Below are 26,454 nucleotides of genomic sequence, written 5' to 3' on the forward strand. Positions count from 1 at the left end.
ATTGGTTTAATTTTGTCGTCATTTATCTTTAGTCAATACTTGCAATAAGCAAGATTCAGCCTGTTTAGGCTTTAAGCAAAAGAATTTCACATGCAACTCTTCAGTGTGAGTTGTGATTTAAACAGAGTTAGGATGAGATTTTGACAGCCACTTCAGATCCTGGAAGTTTGTATGTAGAAGAAAATTAAATGCAAGTATGATTAAGGCTGTTATTAAAAGTGAGTTTACTGTTTTGCAGCCAAAACTTATTGGGAGACTCACTGGAAACTAAATTGATCTTTTTAAAGGGAATTATCCAAAATGACTTCAAGCTCAGAGTTTTTGGTTCAACTGGAATGAGACTTCATTTTCTATTTCATTTCATTTCATTTATTTAAGTAGGCTCCATGCTGGGCAGGGCTTGAACTCAAGACTCTGAGATCAAGACCTGAGCTGAGATCAAGAATCAGCTGCTTAGGGGCGCCTGGGTGGCACAGCGGTTAAGCCTCTGCCTTCGGCTCAGGGTGTGATCCCGGCGTTGTGGGATCAAGCCCCACATCAGGCTCCTCCGCTGTGAGCCTGCTTCTTCCTCTCCCACTCCCCCGGCTTGTGTTCCCTCCCTCTCTCGCTGGCTGTTTCTATCTCCGTCGAATAAATAAATAAAATCTTTAAAAAAAAAAAAAAAGAATCAGCTGCTTAACCTATTGAGCCCCCCAGGTGCCCCATTTTCTATTTTAAAATGGTCTTAACGTGCGTTTGCTTTTTTATTTTGGGTCATGTGGGCTCTTACTTTCTGGCTTTTTTAGAGCTACTTATTTGTTAAAAGTTCTGCTTTAGTTCTTATCAGTGCTGAAAATGTGCCTGGTTGTTCAAGTGCCTACAACAGAAACAGTTGTATGTGGCATCAATCGTCAGGCCCAAACATTTCAACTTGAAATCCTTAGCTTTTCTAAAAAGCTAAAATTTCACATTTCTAAAGTTAATTATTGAGAAGGAAAATATGGGACACTTACTGAAAAAATGCTACATCAGATAGAGTGTGGTCAGAATAGGCAGTTCCGGGAGGCTCTCCTTCAATGAACAACAAACACAAGCTAGTTGCTATTCGCTTAGAAAAGCAACGGGCCCTGACTTTAAGGAGAGAACGAGCCATAAAGCACCTGGAGGCAAGAAAAGACTTGAGACTTTGCACCCGCCTGACCCCTTGTTACTCCTACGTATTTACTGGAGAGAAACGAACACAGACGTTCGTACAAGAACTTGTACGTTTAAGGTTCCTGGAAGCATTTGGTGTAATGGCCCTAAATGGAACAACCAACATGCCCATCAACTGGTGAATAAACTGTCGTCCTGCTCTGCAATTTAAAGAAACAGAAGGGGGGTGGCTAAAGCCATAAACAGTAAAAGCCTTGAAAGAGTCCATACTTAGATGAAACTTCTATAAAGTTCTAGGAGAGGCAAATGTAACCCGGCAACAGAAATCAGAGATGGGATTGACTTCAGTGGGGCACAAAGGGCACTATCTGAGGTGATGGGAAATGTGTAGATTTGGGTGGTTACAGGGGAGGACACACTTGTCAAAACCACGAACTGTGGGCTCGTGAAACCTGCATTTCCTTTTACCTGAATTATAGGTTAAAAGGTGTAGGGGGGATAAAAGGCAAAACAAACGCTCAGGCTAGACGGAAGCGTTGCTTCCCAGGAGGGCAACTGGGAAGGAGGAAGGGCTGCCCGACTCCCGCAACCCCGTTTCTGCGGTCGGTCAGTGGGAAGGAGGTGCGTAGTCCCGGGAACCGGCGAGCGCGAGCTCCAGCAGCCCGCACCGTCCGCGCCACAGCCGCGGGCCGCTCTCCGAGGGCGCTCACTCGGGGCGGCCGCGGCCCTTCCTGTTTCGGCCGCGCCCTCCAGCGGGCCGGCCGCGGGCGGGGACGGAACTGGGGCGGGGCGGGCCGGAGCGCGGCGGAGCGCGGCGGAGCGCGGCGGCGGGAGGCGTGGGGGCCGCGGGACATGACGGCCGGCCGCCAGGCCGAGGGCGCCGACCCGGACCCCGCCTCCGCGCGGCTGCCTTCCCGGGTGGCCAAGCTGCTGTCGGCGCTCTTCTACGGGACCTGCTCCTTCCTCATCGTGCTGGTCAACAAGGCGCTGCTGACCACCTACCGGTGAGGAGGGCGCCGGGGGCCGGGCGGGGGCCGCGGGGCGCCAGGCTGCTCGGCGGCGCCCGCTCCCGGGACCTTCCCGCTCCCGGTGCGGCGCGAGGTCCCGGGGATGGGGGCGCGGCGGGGCTGCCCCAGCGCTCCGAGCGCTTCGGCCGCGCCCGGGGGACGCAGAGCGCGGAGTCTCCCTGCAGACTCCAGTGCCGACGGCGGTGGCTGTGTTCACGGAGCCGGGACCTTGGCAGGCTTCTAAAAACCAAACCACAACCCAACAGTCACTTTACTATCGGGAAACGCGGACGCACCTCCCCACTGCTCCCCGCTGCTGCAGGACGCCGCGTAGCTGTGCTTGCAGAGCCACACCCCAAAGCCTTCAGATGCACCGGCGAGCTGGAGCCAGTGATCTGAACGTGAACTTTCGAGGCGGATAGTTCTTTACACACAGCTAGGTGCTCAACAATCAGAGGAGTCCTGAGCCGGGGCGTGCATTGTTTGATCTTTCATTCTCAAATTACCGGTGTGTTCGTGGAAAACTGGGGAAAACAATTAGAAGTTCACATGATGTACTTTTTTGGATTAGTGTGCAGTAAGCCAGATTTGTGGTTCCTTGAGCCTATTTATAAGGACTAGAAATTCCTGTTTAATTCTGCTATCCTAGAGCAGCGCTGAAAGCACTGTGGGCTTAGATCCAGCTACACCATCTAATAGCTGTTCCTTTTGGGCTAGACCCATAGTCAGCAGTTTTCTCAGATGCAAAACCTGGATAATTACAACCCTGTTAATTACCTCCTAGAGCTTTGCAGGAGCCGCCGTCACTGAGGGCTCTTTGTAAACTATACCGTGCTACAAGACCGTGAAATCATAGTTCTATAAAGAACCTAAAGGAGACCTCAGAGAGTATCTTCAGCTTTCTTATTCTGTACTTGAGATAGCTGAGACCCACGTGAGCTTGGCTGGTTACACCTCCAACAGGTGGTTGCTGAGCACCTACTATGTGCCAAGCCCATTGCAGACAACAGGGAAACAGCTGTGATCAGCACAGAGCCCTGGCTCTGGGTTCGTGAATAAGCTGGGTGATTTCAGGTATGGTGTGAGAGTGCCTGGGTGGAGTGGTTGGCACCGGAGCATTCCAGACTGAAGGGAATGTGACGATGGGGGTGTGAGTTTGGTCTGCTGGAGGAATGAGCAAGTGGAAGAAGGTAGGAGAGATGACGGGGAGGGAGGCAGGATCAGATCCTTCCTTCATTCAATAATACTTACTAAGCCTCTGTTATGTGCCAGGCACTGTTCTAGGCACGTGGGCTATCGGAGTGGATAAAGCAGATCAGGATCCCAAATGTCATGGAGCAAGTATCCATCCTCCTAGAGCTTACATGGAACTTTCTAGTGAACCACTAAATAAACCGGTAGATTTTATATTATTTCAGATGCCGTTGTGTGGTCAGGAGAAAAAAGTAAGGCAGGAAAGGGAGTTAGGGAGCATGGGCATGGGAAGGAGTTTGCCATCTCATGTGATCAGTGACACTTCCCTGAGGAGGTGACATTTGAGCCAAGAGATGAGTGAGGTGAGGGCAATGAGGGAAGAACATTGCAAACATGAAAGAGAAAGGTGTTTAGGTGAGAATGAGGTCCCAGGGTAATGGCTTGCTGATTGTGTAGGGCCCGCGAAGCCGTCACGGAGGCTCTGAGGGGGATGGGGGCCAGTAGAAGGTGCTGAGCAGGGAGTAACGTGAACTACATCACTCTGACTGCTGTGTGAGAGCAGATAATGGGGGACCAGGGTGGAAGCAGGGAAACCATATAAATAGTTCTAATTTTAGTCTAAATGCCTTTGGGAGTCCCTTAGAAGGTTTTAGCATGAGAAGTGACATGACATAATTTGTGGATTAAAAAGATTTCTTTGGCTGGTTCATGATTGGAGAACTCATGGCACTGGAATCAGGGAGAGGAGCTAGGAAGTAATTGCCATTTTCTAGATAATTCTAAGAGATGGCTTGGGACTGGAGTGAGGGGTAGCGGCAGATACGGAGGAAGACAGAGATTTGGGGTATTTTTTGGTGACCCTACAGACCTACAAGGTCTCTGTCAGTGTGTCGCAGGCATCCTTGCTGATGTCCGTGGAAAATGCAAATGCTGTGTCAAAGAAATTAGAATGAACATATACCTAAACCTGTATCATTTAACACATACGATGCAAGCTAATGAAAGAAAAAACTTAAGACATCTGTGATAAGAAAAACAAGAGAATAGTATTAAGAGGTTTGTTTGGTGGGGCGCCTGGGTGGCACAGCGGTTAAGCGTCTGCCTTCAGCTCAGGGCATGATCCCGGAGTCCTGGGATCGAGCCCCACATCAGGCTCCTCCGCTAGGAGCCTGCTTCTTCCTCTCCCACTCCCCTGCTTGTGTTCCCTCTCTCGCTGGCTGTCTCTATCTCTGTCGAATAAATAAATAAAATCTTAAAAAAAAAAAAGAGGCTTGTTTGGGAGTGGTTGACCGTTATGTTGGATGAAATTTGAAGGTCAGTCTCAATTTTCTGCACTTGAATGAGCTGTGTGCTCTCTGGCCGTGGCAGTTCACTGCCTCCAAAAACATGTGTCTTCTTGTTGGAAGCAGAGACCCGTAAACACTGGTTAAGTGCTTCGAAGATGAAGGGCAGTGCCCAACCAGGAAGAATTATTATATGAGACATCTCATGCTCTAGGCTTTCCATCGTTAAAATTTTGAGTTCCATGATTGACGGAGGAAATGGAGTTTCTGTCCCTGCAAGACAAAACTCTTTCAATCCTTAGAAGTAAACATTTCACATTTCCGTAACGTAATATACAATTGGAGAACCCTGTTCAAATAACATTGTTCATTCTCTCATTTCAAAATGCTTTAGGAGCACATTTTTGAGGGGAAGAGGGTTGGGTTAATTTCATTACAACAATAAACCATGGAAATCTGATCCAAACATTAGCCGTTTGAAGACGTTGTGTTGGGGAAGGAAGGACATTGCAATCATTACCTAATTCACAGGGTCATGGGAATGCAGCACAAGGGATGTTTTTTTCTCTTCCATTTTGAACAGATTGTTTCTGTTTGGGGTACAAGACTGATGGGTGGTCTTTGTTCTTTGTTTTGTTAGACTTCTCTGGTTCATTGTAATGCTAGATTTATCTGATTGGACAGAGAGGTCTTTGAAGGATGTGAACTCTCAGACCCTGTTAAGGTGAGAGGGAAAAGCAAGGTCATCTGAGAATCTGTGGCCAGTTGGTTACACCAGTGGGCCTTGGAATCAGATTCGTGACGGTTGTGCGGGTGGTCTGGGGTGGGCTTTTTTGGCCGTTTGTAATGCACTGTTGTCTGTGACATGCAAGAATTTACTAACGGTGCTTAATAAACATACAGAGCTTCGTTGTATTCAGTTCAACAAGCCTTTGCTCTATGTCTCCTTCTTTATATATATACCCGGACTTCGGGGATCATTTAACACAGTGGTTTCCAAACATGCCAGGGAGTGTGAATTACTTGGAGAGGTTTTTATAAAAGCTATTGAATCGGGAACTAGGAAATCTATATTAAAAACAAAAACAACTTATAATTTTCTCTTAATCTGATGAAAACCTGCTCTCTCCTGAAGACACTGATCCCTTGGCCTCTGGATGCAGCTGGCTCTTGGTCTCACCCTGGGTCTGGCCGGGAGGTGGCGTAGGGTCCTCATTCCTCCCCACTGTCCAGGCTCCCTATGTTCCACACTTGTGGTCCTCTGCGATGGTGGCTCCTGAGCTCCTGTCACTCACGTAACAAAGAGACCTGGTCTTCCTCTCCACCTGGACTGGTGTCAACCTTGGGGACTTCATCCACCAAGGAACCCTCTCAGCCAGTGTGGCCCCGCTTCCTGCAGCCACTCCCAGGGCCGTGTGCTTGGCGTGACCTGCCAGGTGTCCTCGCCCAACGCCACCTCCAGCTCTTCTGTGCACATCTGACCCTGCGAGTCCTTCCCCTGTCCGGCACAGCCCACCACCTGCCTCCCTCCTTCGGCACGGAGCAGCGCACGCTGTCGTGGGAGGAAAACCACTTCTGAGCTGACTGGGTGGACTTTAAAATGACGGTCCCAAAGCTCAACCGACTCTCCTTCCTACCCACTAGTTTCTTCTGGGGGCTTGCTTTCCTCATCTCAGAAGCGACCTTCACACTTTCTCCTTCCTCGTGAAACTTCCCACACCCCTGCCCTCCACTCCCCATCTCTGATACTATGGAGAACGTAGGAGCCGTCAAAGGCCCCCACCTTGCCCTTGCTGCTAGGATGTAGGGAGCCTTTGTCCCTGTGGAGGTCCAGCTGTCCTCCTCGGCAGGTCTGGCCTCCAGCTCCTTCTGTCTCCTCTGTTCTGCTTCGGCAACCCCTAGCCCTTGAAAACACGTTCAGGTTTCTCAAGGAAAGTAACCCATGCTCGATCCCTCACGGACCCTCATTGCTCTGTCCCTTTCAGAGTCTGACTCTTCAAACATTGTGGACACATAGTGTTCTCTGCCTCACGTTCACTCGTACGAGAATTCAGTTAAGAAATTGAAGATTATTTAGGGGCGCCTGGGTAGCTCAGTTGGTTAAGCGTCTGCCTTCGGCTCAGGTCATGATCCCGGGGTCCTGGGATCGAGTCCCATGTCAGACTCCCTGCTCAGTGGAGAGCCTGTGTCTCCCTCTCCCTCTGCCTGCTACTCTGCCTGTTTGTGCTCTCTCTCTCTCTCTCTCTGTCAATAAATAAATAAATAAATAAATAAATAAATAAAATCTTAAAAAAAAAAAAGAAATTGAAGGTTATTTAAATACAGAAATGCACAAAGAAGACAATAACAATTATCTCTATTCCTACTATCTAGGATCAATATCTTGAAATATCTTTAAAAAACTGTTTTTAAAGTAAGCTCTGTGCCCAGTATGGGACTTGAACTCACGACTTCGAGATCAAGAGTCACACCATCCACTCACTGAGCTAGCTACGTGCCTCTCTCTCTCTCTTTTTTTTTTTTCCAAGAAAAGTCATTCTGTCATGATCATTATGAAGAATTCAAACAAAAGAAAAATATTAAGGTGAATTTTTAAGAAATACTATAAAGATGTATAGATTACTTTTTAAAAAAGATTTATTTATTTGAGAGAGAGAGAGTGAGCCTGTGTATGGGGGGGAAGGGCGGAGGGAGAGAATCTCAAGCACACTCCCTGTTGTGCGCAGAGCCTGACTCAGGGCTTGATCTTACAGCCCCAAGATCATTCATATATACGTAGACCACATCTTTATCCATACATCTGTCGATGGATATCTGGGCTGTTTCCATATTTGGGCTATTGTAAACATTGGAAAGAAGAGCTTTAATTAATTTATTTTTTTAAGGGTCACCTAGGTACTCCTCCTCAGCACTTTTCATGGAGTTTCAACCATACAGAAAAATGGAAAGCAGAGTACAGTGAACACCTGTATACACATCACTGAGATGCAATAACGAACATTTTATTATATTTGCTTTCCCCCCACCCTGAAACATTGGAAGTAAGTTGCAAATATCATGAGACTGCATTCCAAAATATTTTAACATGTCTCTCCTGAAATAGGGATAGTGTCCTGCATTTTTGCTTTTAACAAACTTTAGTAATTTCCTAAAGAAATCTAATGGCAAATATATAATCATCCTAGTTGTCCCAAGATATTTTTTATGGTTGTTTTAAACATCTAAATCAAGATGCAATTCAGGCTTCATGAAATGCGTAGAGTTACGTCTTTACAGTTTATTTTAATCTAGGAAAGCTCCTCATCCCCTTTCTTTCTGATGATATTGACTTTTTGAAAAGCCTGGGCCAGGTATTTTATAAAATGGCCCATTATGGATTGTCTGATTTATGTTTTGAAGTCTTGCTTAGCTTATTTCCCAACTGAAATTTAGATCTAAGAGCTTGATCACATCCAGATTAAACCTTTTTGGCAAGCTGCTGCCTAGCTGACCCTGTGAACTCATATTGCGTCCTATCCGGGGCTGCTCCACTATTTGTCGTGCTGGCTGCATGTGAAGGCTTTTTTTTAGGTGGGGATTGCAAGTTGCACATATGTATGAAATTTAATTTTAACTGAATTTCAAATATAGATTTCTTTACTACAAGTGTTAGTATTTCTTTTTTTTTTTTTTTTTAAAGATTTTATTTATTTATTCGACAGAGATAGAGACAGCCAGCGAGAGAGGGAACACAAGCAGGGGGAGTGGGAGAGGAAGAAGCAGGCTCATAGCAGAGGAGCCTGATGTGGGGCTCGATCCCAGAACGCCGGGATCACGCCCTGAGCCGAAGGCAGACGCTTAACCGCTGTGCCACCCAGGCGCCCCAAGTGTTAGTATTTCTTAAAAGATCCCTCTAAGATGAAGAGGTCATGAAAAACATTAAGAAGTTGATCTCATCAGGGCACCTGGGTGGATCGGTTAAGCGTCTGCCTTCAGCTCAGGTTACGATCCCAGGGTCCTGCGATGGAGCCCCCCATCAGCTTCCCACTCAACGGGAAGCCTGCTTGTCTCTCTCCCTTGCATGCTTCTTCCTGTCTCCCCTCTCCTCCATATCGTGTTTTATAATATAGCGTCCTGTTGTGTGATTATAATCCCACAGCTGTTTGAATCTGTTCTGTATTTAAATGGATATGGTAATCAGCAACAGCCCTTTTACCACAATGTCTCCATTCCTAAATTCAGTGTTTTCCTTTGACTCCTAATTGGTGGATTCCATTGTCAGGTAGTTTTTTTATGGATTTCATGGCCGTTGCTTTACTTACGTCGAACATCCTTTAACAGTGTGCTTTTAGACCTGAAGATTCAGTCTGTTTGTTGTCCTCATGTCAACAAAGTTGCTTTTAATCTTTGAATCATTTTCTCTTTTTTTTGAGTTCCTCTCTCCACGCATTATATTTTCCTCTCTTTGTCTTCTGTAAGCCTTTTCTCGTTTTACTGTTTGTTTATGTTGCTGTCTTGTGGTTTCGTTTGATGCGACAGGCTATAGTCTTTGGCAAGCAGACTCTGAGATGCGGAGGCCGTATACCGGGGAGAGCTCTTAGGGGTATACTCCCTTGGTAGAGGGAGAGGAGTAGGGTTTGGCTGTGCTGCAAGCACAACAAAGCCTGATCCCAGGGCTCTGGAGCTGGGATGGCTCAACAGACTTCTGAATTGGGGTGGGGGCCCTGGCATTTACGCCTTTGCACGGACCAGAGACCAGAATGCAGGATGCCCACAGGGAAGGTGTTTGTGATTGGCAAGGCAGGTGTCTTCAGCTGAGGATGCTCTTGGACAACTGGGGAATGAACGCTCAGTCCAGAAGGGGATATCTGGGTGGCCAGCTGGCATCCATGCCTTGGAATTAATTTTATTTTCCTGGTGGTACTGTCCAGCCATTCATTTTATCTTTGATAAGGTAAGTCCGTTCTTTAGTCTCTTCTTGCCTTGGTGAAATAGGTGCATTTCCCTCTGACATACAGATTGAGGGCTGAGGGGTGTGTGTGTGGGGTGTGTGTGTGGGTGTGTGGTATTTCCTGAAAGAATGACTGGGGCCAGTGCAGGTTTGGGCAGGGAGCAGGGTGTGTGTGCTGCCTTGTTAAATATGGTGTGAAGTAGGGGTCAGGACTGTGTATCTAAATTACCCAGTGCCATTTATTGAAAGACCATCTTTCCCTCTCTGTCATCTTTGTCATATATGTGTGTATCTGTCCTCACCTCTGTGCTCATCCATGGTGTCAATGCAAAATGAACAAACCTTTTAGAATCTCTAAAAGTAAGAAAGAGAGTTTATTCGAGCCCAAGTTAGGACAGCTGCCTGGGAAATGTGCTCTTCACAGGGAAGAAAGAGCTCCGGAGAGTGAACTGTTTTTATAGGGTTATATATTGTTTCTACATCTTATAAAAGCTCAAAAGATTATATATTAACATATAGGCAAGAATTGCAAGTGTTTTTTTCCTCATCAGTTGTAATCTTTAGTCTCTTATTAGATTTGTTCCTGGGTATATTATTATTATTAATATTTAAAGATTTTATTTATTTATTTGAGAGAAAGGGAGAGAGAGAGCAGGAGTAGGGGGGAGGGGCAGAGGGAGAGGGAGAAGCAGGATCCCCTCTGAACAGGGAGCCTGATGCGGGGCTTGATTCCAGGACCCCTGCCATTATGTATTATATAGACTGTCTGCAAACTTTCATCATTTGCTAAAATTGTTTGTTGTTCTGTGTTTTTTAATAGATTCCCATCACCAATTTTTCTTGGAATTGGACAGGTAAGTGAAAAAGAAAAATTAACCGCTTAATTAGTTGTCACCATACATGATGAAATTTTAACTGCTTTTGTTTAAGTCCGTGGTTCACAAATTTATTTAGCTGGCAGAGGGCCAGAGGATCCTGGTACTTTTGGTGAAACAGCATGAGATATTGACACGTCTTTATCATGTCTTTCTATAATTTAGGGACAGTTGTATTTGGAGGAAAAAACCCCGACTTGTTTCAACTTCTTTAATTGAATTTAATTACCCTAAAATAAGGGGCCAGAAGACGGAACGCCTCCAAGGCCTGGTGGGCAAAAAAATAATGGGTTGGAGGCTGGGGTGGGACCAGGAGCACAGTTGCCCCAGTGAAGTGTGCTGTTGGTACTCAGTTTAAGCCACTGTGCCGAGAGGAAAAGGGCTGGGGACATGAGATTGGGTTCACTACACCCTTATTGTCAAAACTCTGGAGGTGTTTCAAGAGAAGCAGGGGTTTTGAATTGTTACATCAAATTTGTAAATGCTGGTAACACATTCCAGTTTTTACAAATTCTCTATGGGCCTAACTAAACATGTTTGCATTTTGCTTCCTGCAGTTTGTGATTTTTTTTGTTCTCAAGTATAAAGACAAGGTTGGATAAGCTTTCAGACTAACCCCATTTGGCTGCTTCTGAAATTTCCCATTAATATTAATTCGTGGCTTGTTTACTCTCTTGATCATATGCTGGTGATTTCTAGTAGGCAAGTGGGAACAGGCACCAAAGGCACCTTTTTGTTGTTGTTGTTGTTTGGTTTTGCTTTAATTTATTGGGAGAAAAATGTAAAACTAGGAAAATTGTATCTGTTAACTAAATTTTTAATTGTGAATCTTGGAAAGGATGTCATTTATATGATTAAACATTATTCTGGTTAAATGTTTTGCTGATAAGGCACTCTTCGCAACATCATTTTAGGGAAAAAATAATAAGAAATTAATATATTTCCTTAAGGTCAAAAATATATTATCTTGGTGTTTCAATGTGAAATAGGTAGAAAAAAGTACCTTAAAAGATCAGCGAATATGTGATAATGTGCCCTTAGTAATCCCCAAGGCAAATAAATTCCCTGGCTTGTACTCAAAGTAAAGCCTTTCTGATATGCAATTTGTGGGGGGAAGAGAGCAGCAGACCGAATTCAAAACGTCTGAGTTGCAGAATATTTTAAATAAGTGTTGGTATATTTCTGTAAGAATTACAAAGTAAGTTATAAATATAAACTGTGATTATAATTCAAGATGAGCTCATGTTATATTAATCTATCATAAGTATTACATTTGTAAACTCATTAGGCTCAAGGTTTAGGATGGTAATCATGTCGAAGGAGTTCTTAAATTTTTGCATCATAATATGGAGAAAATTGAGTAAATTCTAAAATTTGCATAGGAAGATGGTATTGAATTTTTTATTTCATAATAATAATCTGGAGTATTTCTAATATACTTGATGTACTCCAGATTAATAGGGGTCGAATGAGACATTTTTGCAGGACTGGGTAGATTGAAGAGAAAAATAAATCCCTTTTAAAATTGTTTTTCTCCTAATTTGTCTTCCGTGTTATAGGAATATTGGACATTATAGAAAGTGTGTTTATATGTGGAGTTTGCCCCCCTCACAGTACCCCCAGTCTCTATGTGGACAAGTGACCGTGTACACAGGAAGTATATCCAGAATCAAGAAGTGGCCTCTCTGACTGTGGTCACTCTGGCCAGTTTGGGGGACACCATTTCTTTTTCCCCTCTGTCACTGTTTCTTGAGCCCCTTGAGACAATATGTATGTGTGTGAGTGTATTTGATCTTACACTTTTTGCCTATAGTTCTGATGGAATTTATACATTGGGAAGAAAAACAATTTTGATATTCTAAGAAATAGTTATTATTTGGAACCTAGAAAATAGATTTTTTCTGGATAATATATTCTTTTTGATGAATGTGTTTTCTTCTGTTGATGTCTTTGTACCTCAGCCTTTCCAGATATTTTGCTGAAATTTCTCCCTCCCCCCTTTTTTTTAGATGGCAGCTACCATCATGATACTGTATATATCCAAACTAAATAAAATAATTCACTTCCCTGATTTTGACAAGAAAATTCCTGTGAAGGTATGTGATGGAAAGTACATATAGCTTTGATGGAAGATGTGAAAATGCTATAGAATTTAAATTGACCTAAGAATACATGTCAATTTCCACACACACTGTGCTTCCTGCTTACACTGAGTAGAGACTTCTTAATAGAGATATTATATCATTCATTCAGTTGTTCATTAACATAATGTAATAACAGTAAAAGTGTGTGCTTAGCGATTGACATTAAATAAATACTTTATGTCTTCTGAAATGGCAAAGCCCTACCAGGAATTGGTAAGCATTTTTGCTAAAAAACCGGATAGTACCTATTTAGGCTTTGTGGGCCAGACCACCTCCGTTGGAACTCTCCGGCCCTGCCACTGTATCATGCTGTATAAATGAATTGCGGTAATTGTGTGCTAATAAAACTTCATTTGCATCAACAAAAGATGGGCCAGAGTTGGCTCTTAGGCTCTACTTTTCTGATCTTGTTTTTTAAGTTTTCGTTTTTAGCGTGGATGGGTAAAAGCTGTGAGTGGAATGAAGACTACTGTGTGATATACACAGAAGGATATGGGTTTTTCTGTGGTGGAACTAGAAACATAAAACCTGCCTTTCCTTCCTGGGAATGTGCAACAGAACTTCCTTTCTTGAACAGTTGCTGGTTCAATAAGCGGTTGTTTTAAGCCAGGCGTTTAATTCTTGGAGCAATCCTATACAACTGGTGGTATTAAGTGGATTATGATGACATTTTTGGATTTAGGGAAGTTAAATCAGGCTGTCAGTTCCTTGAGGGTGGGGACCTTCCATGGCTTTTTCGCTACCATGTCTCTAGGGCCTGGAAAGATGCTGGCATCTATCACTAGATTATTCATCAGGCTGGCTGAGCACGTGTGTACAGCGTCAATAATCTGGGACATTCACAAAAAGAAAAACAAAATATTCAAGTATAATGAAAGCTATTAACCCGATCATAATAGGAAAAATCAGAATATTGTTGAGTTTGCTTATACTTAGTTTATGATGTACTATAGTTTTTAAACATTTTAAGCATTTTAAAATTGTGAAATAAGATCTATGTGTAGGGGGCGCCTGGATGGCGCAGCCGTTAAGCGTCTGCCTTTGGCTCAGGGCGTGATCCCAGTGTTCTGGGATCGAGCCCCACATCAGGCTCCTCCGCTGTGAGCCTGCTTCTTCCTCTCCCACTCCCCCTGCTTGTGTTCCCTCTCTCCCTGGCTGTCTCTCTCTGTCAAATAAATAAATAAAACCTTTAAAAAAAAAAGATCTATGTGTAGGGGAAAAGGCATCATACATGAATGTGTAGTTGAATGAATAATAACCTTGCAGTCATTACCTGGGTCATGAGATGGGATCACAAAATCTTACCCACTCTTCTGACTTTTGTAATGATACTGTTCTCGCTTTCTTTGTAATTATTCTAATATGCATTCCTGAATTACGTTTTGCTGAATTAGTTTTGCTGTTTTTGAATGTTCTGGAAAGAGAAAACTGTTCTGAACGTACTTAGGATTGGATCTCAGCGCACATGTTTTAGTCAGCTAGGGCTCCCATAGCAAAATACTACAGAGTGGGCACTTAAACAACAGCCTTTTCTCACAGTTCTGGAAGCAAAAAGTCCAAGATCGAGGTGTCAGCAGGGTCGGTTTCTGGTGAAAGTTCTTTCCTTGGTGTGTAGACAGCTGCCGTCTTGCTGTGTCCCGATGTGGCCTTTATTTGTATGCACACACTCCTGGTGTGTGGACCTCAGTCCTGTTGGGTTGGGTCTCATCCTTACGACCTCATTTAATCTTCGTTGCCTCTTAAACACCCTATATCCAGATAGAGTCACATGGGGTTAGGGCTTCAAAATATGAATCTTAAGGGGACACAGTTCAGTCTAAAATGGCACTTGTGGCATGAGTTTCTCTGGGGGGTCTATGAAGAAGTGGAATGGTTGACTCCTATCCTATGCACATCTGCAACGTGACCGTGTCTCCGAAGTGGTTGTACCAGTTCACACTCCTTAAGAAAGGGCATGAATGTCCCTGTTGCTCCGCATTCGCGCCAACCCTTGTTATGTCAGTCATTTTATTTATTTTTTTACTTTTTGCTATTTTAATATACTATGCGTCAGTACATCAGTCATTTTAAATTGTGCTAATCTGCTGGGGGTATAATGACTTGGCTTTTATTTGCATTTTCTTGGTTATTAATGAGGTTTTTTAATGCCCATTTTGGATATCCTCTTTTGTGAAGTACTTGTTCAAGACTTCTGTCCATTTTTCTGTTGGGTTGATGTCTTTTTCTTGCTGATCTGTATAGGAGTTAAAAAAATGAATTAATGATAATCCTCTTGTTAATTATATACAGTATTACGAAGACATTGTCTTCCTCTAGGGCATAGCTTTTTATTTTCTTTGTCATGTGTTTATCATGTATTTCTTTATCATGTATTTCCTAACATGAGCAGGAATCCTAATTTAAGATAGTTAAATTTTATCAGTCTTTTCCTTTATGATTAATCGCTATTCTTCTTATTTACAAAATCCTTCCTCACTTTGCAGTTATGATGATATTTTTCTAGATAAAAGGTGTATAGTTTTTCAGAATTAGGTTTTTAATCTGTTTGCAGTTAATTTTTGTGGATGGTGTGAGGTAATGGTCCAATTTCATTTTTTTCCGAAATGAGCACTCACTTGTCACGGACTTAACTGAAAAGTATATCATTAATATTGTGCCACTCCTGTCATGGCACTATTATTCACATATGTTATTTCTGTGTTCTCCATGCCTTTTCACTTGCCTGTTTGTGTTTTTTGCACCATTACCACACAGCCTTAATTACTATAGCTTTAGGAAAAGTTTTGCTATCAAATAGAGCAAATCTTTCCTTCTTGTTCTTGATCCTTCACATTTCTATATGGATATTGGAAGCAGCTTGTCACGTTTCAGAAAAATAACCTTTTGGGATTTTAATTGGGATTTCATTGAAGTTATAAGTCAATTTGGGACAAATTGATATTTTTAAAGTATTGAATCTTTCAATCCATGAACATAGTATACGTATACCTTCTTTAATTGCCTGTAGTAAAATTTTATAATTTTCTTTGTAGAGTTCTAACATTTCTGTTATGTTATTCCAAGGTACTTATTCCTTTTTTTTTAACTTTTGCATATATCTTTAAAAATATATTATTTGGAAAATTAGAGGGATGTATTTTTATATTACGTTTATATATTGTTTTATATCTGCAAACTTATAGAATATTAATCATAATTTATTTCTGGTTTCCTTTAGATTTTTCTACATTCATAGTCAGGTCATCTGCAAATAATGACAGTTTTGCTTCGTTCTTTCCAACATCCTAACTTTTATTTCTTTTATAAGCCTTATTCTATAGCATAGGACCCTCAGTGCAATTTTGATAGAAATGGTAATACTGACATCTTTGATCTCAAGGGGAAAACTTTTAACATTTCACCGTTAAGTATGTTGTTTGCTGTAGGTCTTTTGTAGATACCTTATATGTGTGTTCTAGTTATCTTTTTTTTTTAAGATTATTTATTTGAGGGGGAGGGGCAGAGGGAGAGGGAAAGAGAATCTCAGGCAGACTCTGTGCTGAGTGCAGAGCCCAACTCAGGGCTTGAACTCATGACCCTGAGATCATGACCTGACCCGAAACCAAGAGTCAGACGCTTAACTGACTACCACCCAGGCATCCCTGTTCCAATTATCTTATGCTGCATAATGTAGTGACTCAGAACAATAATCGTTGTATTATTTCTCAAAGTTACTGTTGGTTAAGGTATTAGGGACAGTCTCAACTGGGTAGTTCTGGCTTAGGGCTTCTGTATAGTTTCCGACAGACAGTAGCAGAGTGGAAACAATGATGGGGGTTCTGATTGGTGCAGCTGGAAGCTGGGCACAAATCTTTCACTTCCTCTCTACGTGGTTACTCATGTAGGCTAGTTGGGCTTTCTTACAAAATGGCAGGCTCTGGGGAGTCAAAATGGTTACACAGTACTGAATTCTTCAAGGGCGAGTGTTCCAGCAAGCAGGGCAAAACAACCTTGCTTTTTATGACCTAGCCTCAAAGGTCACATAGCATCATTCATCTGTACATTATTAGTTGAAACAGTCCCATGCAATTTTAAGTGGAAGGGACTTAGAGCCTACCTCTGGATGGAAGGAAGTGTCAAAGTCACATTTTAAGAGCATGTGAAATGGGGAATACTGTTGCAGCCATCATCTCTAATTGTGGCTTTGTCTGTTTCTCTTGATATTTCTGTCAGGTGTTTTATTTTGTTTTGTTTTATTTATTTTGAGTCTATATCATTAGGTGCCTAAAAATGTAACTAGTTAAATCTTAGAGGTAAAATAAAGTGTTTTAATTACAGTTGACCCTTGAACAACACAGGTTTGAACTGCATGGGTGGATTATATGTGGATTTTCTTATTAATTTATTTGAGAGAGAGAGAGAGAGAGGGAGAAAGCAGAGGGGAAGGGCAGCGGCAGAGGGACAAGCAGATTCCCTGCTGAGCAGGAAGCCTGATGCAGGGCTCAATCCCAGGACCCTGAGATCATGATGTGAACCGAAGGCAAGAGGCTTAACCAACTGAGCCACCCAGGTGCCCCTATATGGACCTTTTTTTTTTTTTTTTTTTGATAAATACAGTACAGTGCTATAAGTGTGTTTTCTCTTCCTTATGATTTTCTTAACATTTTCTTTTCTGTAACTTACTTTATTATAAGAATATAGCATAAAATACATATAAAATACAAAATATGTGTTAATTGACATTTATGTTATTTCTAAGGCTGTCGGTCAACAGTAGGCTATTAGTACTTAAGTTTGGGGGAAGTCAAATTATACATGGATTTTCCACTGTGCAGGGAATTGGCATCCCTAAGCCCTGCATTGTTCAGGAGTCAACTGTCTACGAGGTGGACCTCTTCTGTTTGAGTTCTTTTGGTGTTACCCTGGAAGTTACAGCAGGCATACCTAACTTTTCAAATTCTAAAGTTGAATAGTAGGTGTGTCTTCCCCCTTAACAGTGTGGGACTTTTACCCATTTACCCCTCCTCCCGACCTAATAATGCTCTTGTCAACGGGTACTTTAATACTCTAACTTGATGTAAATCTCACAGTATATTTTTACTATTTTTTTAAAAAAACTACAATGTTTGTCTGTATTTACCCGTGTACTTCCTGCTTCCTTTGCTTCCTTTCCTTTCTGCGCCCCACATTTTCCACTTTCCTCCCGATTAAAGTATCTCCTTTAGAATTTACTAATGGTCTGCTTAAATTCCCGTAGTTTTTGTCTGTAGAAGACTATGGTTTTCTTTTGCTTTTGCAAGATATTCTTGTTGGGGGCAGCATTCTAACTTGACAGATCGTTGAGGATGCAATTATGCTGTCCTCTGGCTTCCATTGTTCTCTCTGGGTTTCTGTTCTCACTTTCGCTTTGGCCTGGGGACTCACTACCTTCCCACATATTTGATGCTTTTATGAAGGTTTTAAATTATTTTATCTTGCATTTTTAATTGTTTTCAGTGGGGCGATCAACATAAATAATCTAGCCCACCGTTTCTAAAAACTAGAAGTCAGTATTGTTTTTATTTTGAGTTATATATGGAAAGGGGGCAACTGATTCTTGTCAGTGCCTACTAGCTTCTAAAGTTGCCGTATCCCAGCAGGGTTATTGTTGAGCCAGTTGTGGGCTGTCAGCCAGAATATTGTGAATGAAGGGGAAGGTCCTGGATCTGAGGTCCTCTCTTCTTTGAGTCTTCTTTCTTCAGCAAATCTCCTGATAATAACATTTTAAAACTTTTTTGGGGATAGATGACACTTAGTATTTCAAAATCCTTCAAAGAATATCTTATCTGAGTTACATGCTTAATGTCTTTTTAGTGGAAAAAGAAATGCTGGACTCACCTTGATAGCTATGGATTATTATATCAGTCAAAAAGTTCTCAGTTATTGTGTGACCTTATGAAAGGATATATATTTTTCTCATTTATGGAAGACTAGGTCTTACATTTTGTGTGTTTCTTCAGTATGTTTTGAACAATATTTCTCTTGACAATCAGAAAATAATTCAGGAGCTCGGGGCTCAGTAAACCTAATTCAAGTACAACTGGTACATTGTTTAACTGTGGTCGATATGAAATCATTCTAGGCCTCAAAAACAAAGTTAACTCCAAAGTAATGTGGCCGGTAGACACAACTTCTTGAAAGGATCACCAACCTTGTGACATTCCAGTGAGATATGAACCTTTGCTGTCGTCCAGAAAAGTGCATAATCATAGATAACAAGTTTGTACACCTTCTCAAGGGGCCTTCTGAACCTTATACATAAACTATAAATACGCGTCCTCCACTCACCAACTCAGCCTGGGGTCTCCACTTAAGAGAGGTGCTTGTTCAGAGCCTCCCTTTAGGGAGATAGTCTGCTAATGTTGGTAAGGTCAACATTTCTGTTATCAATACCGCTCTGCCCCACCCTGCCATGGCTGTAGATATCACTGCCTACCTAACTATTTTGGTCACATGGAGAAACTCGTGATGTGTTTTAGATTGTGGAATATTCACAGTTGTTACAGGGAAACAGACTCAAATGATTTGCTTACTGACAGGAAGTGTCACCATTTATATGTGAAGGAAAATCATTATTGGAGTTCTAATCAAATATTCTTTCTTTTTTCCATGGAAGCTGTTTCCTCTGCCTCTCCTCTACGTTGGAAACCACATAAGTGGATTATCAAGCACAAGTAAATTAAGGTAGAGTGCAGGAGAATGGTTGATGGGAGGTTGTTGACTCATTTGTTTTTAGTGGTACAAAGACCAAATTTGATTTTGAATATACTGCATGGGCTACAGACAGAAGACAATAATATTTACTAACTTAAGAAAACTAAGTGGAGTTTTGAGTTTAATTTGCTAATGTTTTTAGGGAAGTTGAAAAGCTGATTTTTTCCCCTTTATATTCAAATCTGAACATAGAATGTGAGATCTGTGGGCATGGAGACAGAGAAGGTCTGATTTATCCAGGAGGATTTATTTATATTGCTTATCCAATATCCAATTCATCTATATGAACGGTTCTGTGTAACTGGTTTTATCATGGTTTTGTAAAAGCAGGAACATTCTGTCAGATTTAGTGTAGGTCTGGTTCGGTGCAGAGAAAAATAAGTGACGTGTTATTTGTACGTGTGTTACATACTTCTGAAATTTGCATTTGCGGGTATTTTAGAATCCATTGATTAACTACTTTTGTTAAAAGTCACTATAAAAAATGGAAATGGACGTATAGAAAGACCAAGTCACTGTCTACATCGGAAAACTTGGATGCGAGATGTGTGGCCTAAATAACACACATGCATGCAGGTGTAAATAATGAGAAAATGAAGTTCGTGCAAAGGGTGACAGTGATTGAGGAAAACCCTGTTAGTTTGGTGAGAGTGACAGGGGGCGAGTAGGAGTTGGACCAGAAGGAGAAGGTATTATAAAACAGACGACTGAAAGCAGACCCGTCATCTTTCCTCTTGTTTGGAAAGGACAGGTTATGGTTATGGAAAACAAAATGTGAAATATTGGTCGTAGTTATACATGCTAGTTGGTTTTTTGTTTCTTTCTGGGATCAGGACAATCAGTTTTCCTTGTTTGTCTCAAATTTGTATTAAAGTGTCCTGTGGTAGGTGCTCTCCCTGTGTTACCATGTATCCTGCAGGCCTGTCTCTGAGTGCGTGCACCTGCAGCTGTGGGGGATGGCTTCACCCAACACTGACAGCTGCCTCCCGCTCACACTGCAGGGCTCGGGAGGCCTCTGCTTCCTAGATGAGAGCTGCTGCTGCTGCTGCTTTTTTTTTTTTTTAAAGTGATCTTGGAAACATCCTCATTACAGGCGTTTTAAAATGCTCTGCATGCACTGCAGCATGGGTATAGTAACTTCCATTCGCCGATACGGCACTATTCCCAAGTATAAGCAAGTAGCAACGTTAGAAATACCTTTATTACAAGTGTTCTCAAACACTTTCTGCACGTATCTAGAAGAGGGACGAGGGGCACTTCTTGGGTGCCGTGGGGCTTTCTGGAAGAGAGAAGGAACCAGAAAATGAGACAGAGGAGGGAGAAGGATTGTTTATACGTGGTGTCATGTAATGCGTTCCTCTTTGCCTGATGTTTTCCATAAACTGGTAGTTGGTTCTACTGGTTTGATCATCTTCAGGTTCGGTTTTTCAGGCAAGATCAGCTTATTGATACGTTGGGTGCTTCCTACTCCATCATGGGACACATAATGTTTTAGCCTACTTTTTAAAAAATAGCTTTTTGAGGTATAATTGGCATAAAGTAAAGTATACATAATTAAAATGCCCAATATGATGAATTTTGACCTATGTACACATCTCTGAAATCCATCACCACAGTATCCAACACCCATAAAAATTTCCTCAAGTGTCCTACTTATAATGATATTAAATCGATCAATTCCCCTTTTAGTAATTTTAAGGGATCAGTCTGGTCCCTTCATTAGAAAGTACCCTATCAGTCTTTCACCTGATAGTTTAAGCATTCATTGATGATAATTTTCTAGATCCGTTATTTCATTACAAGTTGCAATATGGTGATTTTCTAACTGTATCATCCCATCTTCATGTGTTGTCTAAACTTTAATAAATACACACTTTCACCATGTCACACAGGAAAGGCAGGATGTAAACTTTATTTATACATGTTCAGAATAATAAGTTAGTGTCCTGTCACCTTCAGTGGTGACCAGTGAGTTTTTGTTTATTTTTGTTTTTTGCTGTCGTTATAAACTCAGGAATTTTCATTCATTTGCTAGAAATCTTTTGTCAGTTATGTGTTTTGCACATATTTTCTCTCAGTCTGTAGTTTGTCTTTTCATTCTCTTCATATTGTCTTTCAGAGCAGAAGTTTTAAAGTTTAATGAGGTTCCATATCAATTTCCATATTTGGTGTTGTTTTTAAAAACTCATTGCCAAGGGGCGCCTGGGTGGCCCACTCAGTTCAGTGTCCTACTCTTGATTTTGGCTCAGGTCACGATCTCAGGGTTGTTAGATTAAGCCCTGCATCAGGCTCCATGCTCAGCGGGGTGTCTGCTTGGGATTCTCTTTCTCCCCCTCCCTCTCCCCACCTCCCTCTTAAAATATATATATATATTTATATATATATATATATAGAGAGAGAGAGAGATAAAAGCTCATTGCCGAGGGGTGTCTCACTGGCTCAGTCAGTAGAGCGTGCAAATCTTGATCTTGGGGCTATAAGTTTGAGCCCCACATTGGGTGTAGGGATTACTTAAAAAAATAAAATCTTAAAAAAACAAAAACAACTCATTGGTGAAACCAAAATCCCGTGGATTTTCTTCTGTGCTATCTTCCAGGAATTTGATAGTTAGCATTTTACATTTAAGCCTATGGTCTATTTTGGGTCTATTTGTGAAAGGTGTAGGGTCTTTCTAGAGTCTGTTTTTTGCATGTAGAGGTCCAGTTTGAGCATCATTTGTTGAAAAGATCATCCATTCTCCGTTGAATTATGTTTGCTCCTTTGTCAGGATGAGTTGACTATATTTGTGTAGGCTTATTTCTGGGCACTCTAGTCTGTCTATTGATCTATTTCATTTACTTGGTGTTTCAAGTCATTATATAAATAATTCTTTTGATGTTCACATTATCCCATCTCAGGCCAGTGGGAGCCCCTTTGAGTTGGCTTTTATGTTCTAGGGCCCCAGTAGTCTCATTACTTTCTTGCTGTCTGGCACATGATGTCTCAGGCTTATCTGGGATGTTTCCTGCCATTTCTCCAAGGATCCCCTGGTTATCTTTAATGTTAAAGGTTACGTTGAGGCCACAGTCTGGGTGCTGTATATATTGTGAAGGACCAACCAATACAATTTCCTGAGGATTAACATGTGGGGTGTGAGACAAAGAAAGGAGACAAAGATGACTTCATGGTTTTGGAAGAATGGGATTACCATTGATTGTATCTATGCCTGGGAGCCTTGCTGGTCTTATGGCAGTTCTTCGTTTAACATTTTGAAGAATTGTCAGACTGTTTTCCAAAGTGGCTACACCAAGTTTCAGTCCCACCAGCAATGTCAGACGGCTACAACCTCTCTACATTCTTGCCAAATGTGTTATTGTCTATCTTTTGGATTATGGCTGTTCCAGTTGTTGTAAAGTAGTATCTTCTTTGGTTTTGATGACGTTTCTCTGATGACTAATGATGTTGGGCATCTTTTCATGTGTTTATTGGCTATATATATATGTATATATATATATTTTACACACACATATATATTTATTTAGAGAAATACATATATAAATATATATATTTAGAGAAATATCTATTCAAATTCTCTGCCTATTTTTAATAGGGTTTTTCATCTTTTTAAGTATTAAGTCTTCTTTATATATTCTTCTATAGATGCCTTATATATATGGATTGCAAATTTTTCTATTATTTTGTGGGTTGCCTTCTTATTCTCTTAATGGTATACTTTGAAACACAAAAGTTTTAAGTTTTTAAAAATTTAACAAGGTAAAATATACATAACATAAAACTTACCATTTTAACCATTTTTAAGTGTACAGTTCATTGGCATTACAGTGTTGAGCAACCATCTCCACTATTTCTAGAACTTTCGATTTATTTTAAACTGAAGCTCTGTAACCATTAAATAATAACTCCCCATTTTCCCATGCTCCCAGCCACTGGTAACCTCGATTTTACATTCTGTCTCTATGAATTTGCCTACCGTAGATATTTCACATTAGTAAAATCATACGATCTTTGTCCTTTTAAACTATGGCTTATTTCAATTAGCAGAATGTTTTCAAGGTTCCTCCATGTTGTAGCATGTATCAGAATTTTATTCCTTTTTTTTTTTTTTTAAGTAAACTCTACTTCCAGTGTGGGACTCAAACTCACAACCCCAAGATCAAGAGTCCCATGCTCTGCTGCTTGTGCTTTTGGTATTGTATCTAAGAAGACTTTGCCTAATCCAAGTTCGTGAAGATTTACCCCTCTGTTTTCTTCTAAGAATTTAATAATTTTAGCTCTTATTGGAAATCTCCTACAAAGACTTAGGTCTTTGATACGTTATGAGATCAGTTCTTGTATGTGGTGTGAGGAAGGGGTCCATATTCATTTTTTTGCATGTAAATGGATATTCAGTTGTTCCAGCACCATTTGTTGAAAAGATTTTTCTTTCTTCATTGTATTGTCTTGGCACACTTCTTGAAAATGAATTGACCATAATTGTATGGATTTATTTCTTGCTTCTTAATCCTATTCCTTTGATTAATCTGTCCATAATCAATAACTAGCCAGTACTGATTACTGTAGCTTTGTAGTAAGTTTTGAAATTGGGTCCACCAACTTTGTTCTTTTTCAAGATTGTTCTGGCTTTCTGGTTTCCTTGCATTACCATATTAATTTTAGAATCAGCTTGTCAACTTCTGGGGGGAAAATGAACAGATTTTGATAGGGATTCTGTTGAATCTATAAATCTATTTGGGGGAATATTTCCATTTTAATAATATTAAGCCTATTGATCCAGAAACAAGGAGTATCTTTCCATTTACACTTCTTTAATATTCTAGCAATATTTTGTAGTTTTTAGTGCATAAGTCCTACACTTCTTTTCTTAGATTTATTCCTAAGAATTTTGTTCTTTTTCATGTGATCATTAACAGAATTGTTTTAATTTCCTTTTTGGATTGCTCATTGCTAGTGTATAGAAGTATAATTGATTTTTATATATTCAGTTTTTTTTTTTTTCCTTCACTCTTGCTAAACCATTAACCCAGTTAACTCTTTAGTGGATTCCTTAGGATTTTCTATATATGTCATCTGCAAATAGAGATAACTTTATTTTTTCCTTTCCAAACAGTATGCTTTTTTCCCCCTCCAGCTTAATTGCCCCTTCTAGAATCTCAAGTACTTATTGAATCAATGTAGTGTTGAGAGCAAACATTATGGTCTTATTACTGATCTTAGGGGGGAAACATTGTTTTTCATCATTAAATATACCTTACTTGCTTTTAAAAGACATCGTGTAAAAATGCTTTTTGGAACCAACTGACTTGTGGCTAGTTTTGAAAAAGGCAGTTCTAACCAGTCTTATAAGACATCTTGAAGTTGTGGATGTAAAGTTCCTGAAAATTCTTTCTGTACCTGCTCTCTGGTTGTGGTGTCATGTTCATGATCACATGAAACCCCTCCTCAGGTCTGGTCAGGAGGTGCTGGCCACTGCCCTCCTGGCTCTGGTTCTGACTTTCCTTCTCTAGGTCACCATCTTCTCAGGGTCACATCTGGAAGCAGATGAAAGTGGGCTGTTGCAGCCCAGGCAGTTTGTCAGTGTGCATTGAACTGCCTCTTGGAATCTCTGGGTTTTGACAACCAATGAAAGGTTCTTAAATATTTTTAAAAGGCGGTGAATATAGCTTCATTACATAAAGGGGGGGAATAACCCATAATTTTATCCTCTAAAATACAATTTAATTTAATTTAATTTAATTTTTTAAAAAGATTTTACTTATTTATTTGAGAGAGAGAGAGGGAAAGCACAGAGGCAGAGGGAGAGGGAGAAGCAGGCTCCCCACTGAGCAGGGAGCACGATGCAGGACTCCATCCCAGGACCCTGGATCACGACCTGAGCGGAAGGCAGCCACCCAGGCACCCCTAACATACTGTTTTAAATATCGATTTCAGTCTTTTCCCATATGTGGACGGTATCTTGTTTCAGTTGTAGACTCTACATAGTTGTGTGCCCTCCTTGTTTTATTTAATATTCATTTTCCAATAGTAGTATGAAGCTTTATATTATAGAGTTAACATGATGTTTCCTCAAGTAGATTTATTATATTTTAACATTGTCTTGTGTGACTTTTAAGTTGTTTCTGATGTTTTCCCCAAAGACACTGTTGCAGTGAACACATTTGTGCACGTGGTTTTTTCCTTTCTTTTGTATTATTACCTTAGGTTAAGTGTCCCAACAAGAAGTAATTAGGTCCAAGGTTAGCACAACGTAATGACTGTTGATACATAGTTCCAACTTGATTCGCCAGAGGTGTGTTGGTTTACACTGCATACAGTCTTTGAACACAGTCTTTGTAGTTTTAGCACAATCTTTGCAGTAGTTGGAGAGCATGATTTTTAAAAATTGTTAATAAGTGAAAAAAATTGCTGATAAGTGAAAGTGGCATGAAACTATTAAATCTCCATTTCTTTTTATTATTTAATGTGATTTGCTAATGGTATCGGTGAGAATTAAGGTTAATTTCTTATGTTTAATTTGGAAAGTCAGTGGGCTTAATTAAAATTGTAAAACATGTTAAAAAAAAATACTTGGCTTCTGATGTTATTATACTTGGACCTTTTCCCAACAGCTTGCCGATGTTCACCGTGCTCAGGAAATTTACCATTCCACTCACTTTACTCCTGGAAACCATCATACTTGGGTGATTTTTGTTTTTCCTCTATCTCTCTCATGTCCTTGCCCTCACCCCACATTATTATTGCGTAGCAAATTCTCAACGTCTAGTTATTTTTCCAAATGGTTGATTTGAATTGCTAGTAGCAATATCTTAGGGTTCCATGGTTTATCTACTTAAAAGCATCTCCTGTTTCCATGATTCCTTAAGAACATGATGAGTGATTTTTTTTACTTGTAATTTTATATTAGGCTGATAATACGTGTTTATGGTAGAAAATTATTTAAAAAATGCAGTGACCTCAAAACAGATGTAAATATGTTTCCTGCACTAGATGGAATATACACTGATTTTGGAATACAGAGGAAAAATCGTCCATATATACATACAGGATAGGAATGCAGGAAATCACAGAAATCCATTCAGATATAGTGATTATGGTGTAACATAGGAATACATTAATATTTATAATGTTGGTTTAAAAATCTCTCATAAAGATACTCAA

General features: G+C 40.7%; 1 protein-coding gene across 3 annotated transcripts in view; it reads left to right on the forward strand.

The window, feature by feature from the left end:
• Window positions 1-1,953: 1,953 nt before the first annotated feature.
• Window positions 1,954-26,454, forward strand: part of SLC35D2 (solute carrier family 35 member D2) — a 55,710-nt gene continuing 31,209 nt past the window's right edge. For all 3 annotated transcript variants that reach the window (XM_040620143.1, XM_040620144.1, XM_040620145.1), the window contains exons 1-5: window positions 1,954-2,138; window positions 10,369-10,402; window positions 12,433-12,519; window positions 19,202-19,269; window positions 25,905-25,976. In XM_040620143.1, coding sequence (XP_040476077.1) covers window positions 1,987-2,138; window positions 10,369-10,402; window positions 12,433-12,519; window positions 19,202-19,269; window positions 25,905-25,976 — 413 coding nt within the window. In that variant the 5' untranslated portion in view covers window positions 1,954-1,986. The remainder of the gene's footprint in view (window positions 2,139-10,368; window positions 10,403-12,432; window positions 12,520-19,201; window positions 19,270-25,904; window positions 25,977-26,454) is intronic.

This window comes from Ursus maritimus, unplaced genomic scaffold (assembly GCF_017311325.1).
Source record: "Ursus maritimus isolate PB19 unplaced genomic scaffold, ASM1731132v1 scaffold_34, whole genome shotgun sequence".
NCBI lineage: Eukaryota > Metazoa > Chordata > Mammalia > Carnivora > Ursidae > Ursus > Ursus maritimus.